Source organism: Chrysochloris asiatica, unplaced genomic scaffold (genome assembly GCF_000296735.1).
Source record: "Chrysochloris asiatica unplaced genomic scaffold, ChrAsi1.0 scaffold00112, whole genome shotgun sequence".
In the NCBI taxonomy this organism is placed as follows: domain Eukaryota; kingdom Metazoa; phylum Chordata; class Mammalia; order Afrosoricida; family Chrysochloridae; genus Chrysochloris; species Chrysochloris asiatica.
In genome coordinates, this window is record NW_006408630.1 from 2,753,914 (window position 1) to 2,760,490 (window position 6,577).

The 6,577-nt window shown below is 35.6% G+C and overlaps 1 protein-coding gene across 1 annotated transcript in view; it reads right to left on the bottom strand.

Annotated features, from left to right (window-relative positions):
* The window catches only part of MAP9 (microtubule-associated protein 9), a 51,324-nt gene that overhangs the window by 25,233 nt on the left and 19,514 nt on the right, over window positions 1–6,577 (bottom strand). Inside the window, exons 7-9 of the mRNA XM_006867933.1 lie at window positions 4,907–5,154; window positions 2,569–2,639; window positions 1,051–1,219 (exon numbers count right to left, since the gene is read on the bottom strand). Of these exons, the coding sequence (XP_006867995.1) occupies window positions 1,051–1,219; window positions 2,569–2,639; window positions 4,907–5,154 (488 nt within the window). The remainder of the gene's footprint in view (window positions 1–1,050; window positions 1,220–2,568; window positions 2,640–4,906; window positions 5,155–6,577) is intronic.

The following is a 6,577-nucleotide window of genomic DNA, read 5'->3' on the forward strand; positions in this document are numbered from 1 at the left end:
CTCATCCACATGCATAATAAAATGGCTGCTTGCCACACTTCCTCTCTCCCTAATGGCACGTCATCCCTAGTCAACCTATCACCTCACTTCCTCACCTGCCTCCACTAATCTCAACCCCTCCCTCCTCTTCACCCAGCATAAAAATCCTTCCCCCGGCAATACCTCTCTCTCTCTCTCTTTTCTTCCAACATCCAATAAAGCCTTTGTGTTCAGGCTCATGCCATCTCACAACAATAACAACAAAATAGAAAAAAAAAGACTAATACAGGTCTATATTGGGGGGCGGGGTAGTGGGGGTTATAAAAGTAGTATTAAAATCCTTTTCAGTATGCTGTCATTAAGTGTTCTTGAGTCACTTTTGACTCATAGAAGCTCTGCATACGGTTTCTGAGGCTTTTTAAATCTACTATATAAATAACATTTTAAGGTTGCTGTTGTTAAATGCTATGGAACCAGTTTCAACTTAGAGAGACGCTATATAGGGTTTTGAGGCTTTAAATCTTTTTGCAGGACAAAAATATCTCATCTTTTTCTTGAGGAGTAGCTGGTGGGGTTGAACCACAGACCATGTTTACAATCCAGTGCCTCTCCTATAAGCTAAAATGAAACTCTAAGTCTTAGGAAGGAAAATTTTACAAACTTTTTTTTTTACATAATAATATAAGCTTTAAGGTGAAAAGACATGTGTAGACTTAGTAGCATTGTTGGTTTTATATTTTATAAATTGCAATGGCATATTTTCATCTTTAATAGTATGTTACAAGACTGCACTTAACAACAACAACAAACAATCATTTAAGTCAAATCAGGGAGTAAATAAATTACTAAAAAAAAAAAGCTTTGGATTACTCAGGTATTACAAAAGAAGATCTTCTCCAATAAAATTAACTATTAACCATCATTCCTGATTGTTGTTGTTAAGTGCCACTGAATCGCTTCCAATCAGTCTTGATAGAACTATTTTATTCTTTGGTAAATAGGTAGTCTTATGTAAGTCATCACCTGTTTGGCTTTTCATTCTTTGAATTTTTAAAATATGTTCCTTTTTACCTGGTAAATAGCTGCCCGTATGTCATCAGCTTTGTCGGGCTGTATTTTCTGTTTCTGTGAGGGCTTTTGGTCCAAGAATTTCAAAGTTCCTAAATAGTGAGAAGAGGTAGTTGTCGAGTAAGTCTTCCTTAAAGAACTAGGTTTCTTTAAAAATGTAGAGGTCATTAATCTGAAACGATGCAAATAAATAAAAATCAAATATTATAACTGTATTCTGAAAAACAGAGATCTATTAGAATTTGCAACTACTGCATCAGGAAAACCAAACTATAATTTAATATAATTATCTTAAAATAGCACAAAGTATACAGTCTTTTCTTAAGATACAATCATTTCAAGTAGTCACCTTTAAGTTATCTAGCTAAAAGTGAATGTTCTTTTCAGACACTTGTAATTAAAGCATTTTTAAAAATATGGCTCACAGCTCAGCTGTGATACTTGGATAAGTAATATTAATAAAGTTTAGTTCCTCTTTTACTAAGCTTATTGCATTTTGTTACATGAACAATTCTAAATGTAAAGTTAGAAAGAAGAGCCAACTCTATCTTAGGGGTCAGAGGGAGAATCTGACCCATCATCTGTTTCAGTAAATAAAGTTTCGTTGTAATACAGTCACATCCATTCATTGATAATATTGTTTATGACTGCTTTCCAACAACAGCAGAAGTGAATAATTATAACGGAGATTGTACAGCTCAACACCTAAAATATGCAATATCTGGCACTGTACAGTAATTTGCCAACCTTGTTATATTTCATTAAAGATAATTTGATTAATGAGAATTTGAAAAATTCAGAAGGTTTTATCAGCATTTATGACTTAGGCTTACATTATCACCAGTGTAGATAAAGCAGTAGCCTGTTACCGTTTTAATAAACAAACTTAGTCCGTAGAACCAAAAGTCTTTTAAGTACATTTTTTTGAGATACATAATAAATAAAGTGCTGAACTTATTAAGCTTTATAACTATATCTATAGTGCCAGGAGTCCTGGTATGGGTTAATGCGCCAGACTACAAAGTCGTTTGAACTGCAGGGTTGGTGGTTCAAGCTCACCAGCTGCTCCTTGGAAACTCTATAAAGGGTTGCTATGGGTCAGAACCAACTGGACAGCACTTAACAACAACACAGTAGCAGGGAAAGACAAGATAAAGGAACTCTATTCCAAGTGCATATTAGAATATGAGTAATCCCTAATCACTGATGTCAGGGAAGAAGAAAAATGCCACTGAAGAATGAAGATCCTAGATCAGTAAGTAGTGCAGAAACATTCCAGGTATTTAAAAAACAAAACAAAACAAAAACAGCCAGTGATAGACATCTAAATTTTATTAATTCTTTCTTTATAAAATAATTAAATGAAGTGTTTCATTATGAACTATCCCATTAATCTCCAGAGATGGAAATTATGAGAAAACCAAATACTATAAAACAGAATTTGCTTGACAAAAGTTAAGTTTACAACCAACATGGCTAGAATGAAACCCCCTAAGTGAGGGGAACTGATAGCTTGATTACCTGCCACATGCACTAGATGCTCTATGATTTGTTGAATTTTTATTCTTCATATTTCTATCTTCAGTTGTTTCCTATGAAACAGAAAAAAAAAGCAGAGATGGATCATCCATATTTATTATCACAATTAGGTTTACAGACCAGACTAACTGTAAACCATAATTTTTTAAGCATTTATTATAGGTGAATCATGGTGCACAACAGATGATAAACACATAAATTACCGTGATCTATGGGGGAGATAAGCTAGGGCACAGTGACAAGATAGTGTTGTGGAAGGACGATTTAAATGAGCATGCTCAGAGAAATGTCCCTGAGGGGTAGACTTCTGAGCCTAGATTGAAAGGATGCAAAGAAAAGGGGCATGAAGGACTCTAGAAAAAAACACAGCAAGAAGGGAAAAGGCGTGATCTTTTTTGAAAAAGAGACAAGGTCTGTGGTTCTGAAGCAGAGAAAATGTGGAGGAGAGTGGGGAAGCGTGTCGTCAAAAAAGACTCACACTAGATCTTTAAGCAAGGGTAAAGAATTTGAATTTTACTGTTGTAATGAGAAACCGGCAAAGAGAGAGAGGAATATTATGATAGCTTTCCTGTTGTAATATATAACGATCTCTTTGAGATCTCTAAAGTACTGTCTATAAACTCCAAAATTATCTTCTTTTAGGAAGACTTTCCCACAACATTTTCACTTTACAAAGATAGATGGGAGCAGGTATTAAAGTAAGAACACAGATATAAGCACAGCCCAGTAGTTTTGTTCTAAGGAAACTAGCTAAAAATGATACACAGAGAACATGAATTAATAAATTTCCTTCATAAACTTTAATATTAGTTTAATATTTCTGTGGAGTCCTGCGGTAGCACTGTAGGATAAACTGCTAAACTCAAGGTCAGTTCAAACCCACCAGCTGTTCCTTGAAAACGTCATACAGGGTACCTGTGAGTTGGAACTGACTCATTAGCACTAACAACAAAAATACAGCATTATTGTGGCACTGTAGGATAAGCACTGGACTGCTAACCATAAGGTCAGCGGTTCAAATCCACCAGTCACTCCTTGGAAATCCTATACCAGGTCACTGTGAGTTGGAACCAACTTGATGGCGCTTGACAACAATATTTTACATGACAAAAAACACAGTTTTCAGTTAGCATTGTTGTCTTCCTCTAATAATGAGTACACACGGTTGCTAACTAACTGTAGTTTACAAAAGTAAAGAGAGATAAAAAGTAAAAATTCATATACCTTGAATCTTGAAAGTATAGCATGCTGAGACAATTTAGTGTAAGGTCCACCCTAAATTCCAAACCCACTGCCATCAGGTCAATTCCAATTCATAATGACCGAACCTTCATAGAGCGGTATTTTAATATCAAATATGCTTTTTATAATTAACACATTTTTAAACTTCAGGAAATTTGGAGTGAAGACAGTGACACCTAGGGTTCAGTTGGAGTCTTGGTGTGGTGGTGTAGGATAAACACTGGACCACAATGTAGGTTTGAACCCAAGGTTGGTGGTTCAAACTCATCAACTGCTCCTCGGAAACCCTATACAGGGTTGCTATGAGTTGGAACTAACTTGATGGCACTTAAAACAACATGGTTCGATTAAAAATTATGAGAGATATAGAACATAAATTTGTTTATGTTTAGGACTATTTACCTATAAGTACACAGGGTTCTATAGATCTCCGTATTGTAGAACTACAGATATCTAGAATAATGTCTGAGATTTTTAATTAGTTGCAGTGAACGTCTTTTGGATAATGCTTTATAAGATTTTTACAACTTTAATAAAAATCTTTATCAAAATGTTTATTGAACTATTTATCAAACTATTTCTAAAAAAAAAACTTGGTCATCATTTCTAAAAAAAAAATAATCAGCTAATTATTTTGACATTACATAAAAACAATATCTTGAAAATCAAGTTTTTAATGAAACATTGTTATTGTCAGGTACCCTGGAGTTGGTTCTGAATCACAGTGGCTCTCTGCACAATAGAACAAAACACTGCCTGGTCCTGTCGAGCCCTCATAATTATTGCTATATTTGAGTTTATTGTTGCAGCCACTGTGTCAATCATCATTTCAAGTTTTCCTCTTCTTTACCAGGTATAATGTTCGTTTCCAAGGACTGTCCCCTCTTGATAATATCTTTCCTGAAGTTAAAATTCTATTAAACTGTTTCAAATATATTTGACAGTATAATATGAATATCAGAAAACAGGTTTTCCACAGATAATTCAGATATACACAATATGGAAGATAATATATTTTAAATTTCTATTGCAACTTTTAGGCTTATGTAGTATAAGAAGTCTAAATCTATGTAAATACCTTTGCAGATTCTGTTGCATTGCTGGATATCAAGACGCTTTGAGATTTAGCCAGCAGTGGATCAACTTTTATGTCATCATCCATAATCATTTCAGATTTTTCCTTTGCTCCTTCTAGGACATCAACAGTCACTTCACTTTGCTTGGGTTTCTCAAATGCAGTAGGAACAAAGTCATTCAAAAATGAATGTGCTTCACTTTCTTTTGATTTCAAAGGATTATGGTTTTCAGTAAATTTTCCTCTCTGATCTATTTTGAGACAGAGTAAGAACATTATGGTTATAAATTGGGCTGTTAATCTCAAGGTCTGCAGTTCAGAACTATCAGCCATTCCATAGGAGAAATCTGAGGCTTTCTGCTCCTATATAGACTTACAGCCTTGGAAACCCTATGCAGGGTTGCTATGAGTAGGAACCAACTTGTGGCACACAACCACCACCACCAATGAATTAGATAACAATTGCTTGTGTTCCTCTACATGAGGGCTGTACTAGAACCCATTCCCTTTTGCACAATAAAACACAAAGAAAACTTGTATTCGGCTCCAATAAATTTTTAAGTGATCTGCAAAAGAGAAAAACTGGCTACAGCTAACTTAGTGAAGTAGTCAACCTATCTAATATTTGGAGTCCTGGTGTGGCGCTGTGGGTTAAGACCTCAGACTGCAAAATTGTTTGAACTTCAAAGTGGGTGGTTCAAGCTCACCAGCTGCTCCTTGGAAACCCTATACAGGGTCTCTATGGGTCGGAATCAACTCAACAGCACTTAACAACAACAACAATCTAATATTTAACAAAAAAAGGAGCATGTTAATAAATAGAATTTAATAATTATCGGAAAAAAAACACACACACCAAAAGACCTTGTGATATATAAACCAAACACTTAAGACGGTTAAATAGTTGTACATATGGCCTTTTTTAAGCCTGAACAATACGCAGTATAAGTCAGAAGCATATCATGTCTATGCCGCTTCAGTTACTAGCAATATGTTTACATTGGAGTACTGGTGTGGCACTGTAGGATAAGCACTGGACTGATGAGGTAGGCATTTCAAACCCACCAACTGCTCTCTGGGAATCCTATCTAGGGTCACCATGAATTGGAACCAACTTGATGGCACTTAACAACAAAAATACCCCAAAAACTAAATCCACTGACATCAAGTCAAATCTCATTCATACTTAACAGTATTGGGTTTGCTAGGCTGTAATTATGGGAGCAGAAAGCCCCATTTTTCTTCTATAGAGTGGGTGGTAGGTTTGAAATGCTGACCTTGGGGTTATCACAGTCCAGTGATTAACCTACAATACCAATCAGGGCTTCTTATAGAACTGTATTTGTCACTGTTATGTGCCCTCAAGTCCTTTCTGACCCATAGCAACAAAATGAAAAAACACCCGGTCTTGCCAATCGTCATAATTGCTGCTACACTTCAGCCCACTGCTGCTGACATTGTGCCAATCCATTCTGTTGGGGATCTCCCTCTTTTTTGCTGACTATCCACTTTACCAAGCAAGATGTACTTCTCCAGGGACTGAAAATACATCCAATGTATGAGAGACAAAATCTGATCATCTTGATTTCTGAGATGCATTCTACCTATCCTTCTTCCAACTCAGATTTGTTTGTTTTTCTGGCAATCCACAGTACCTTTAATATTCTTCTCCAA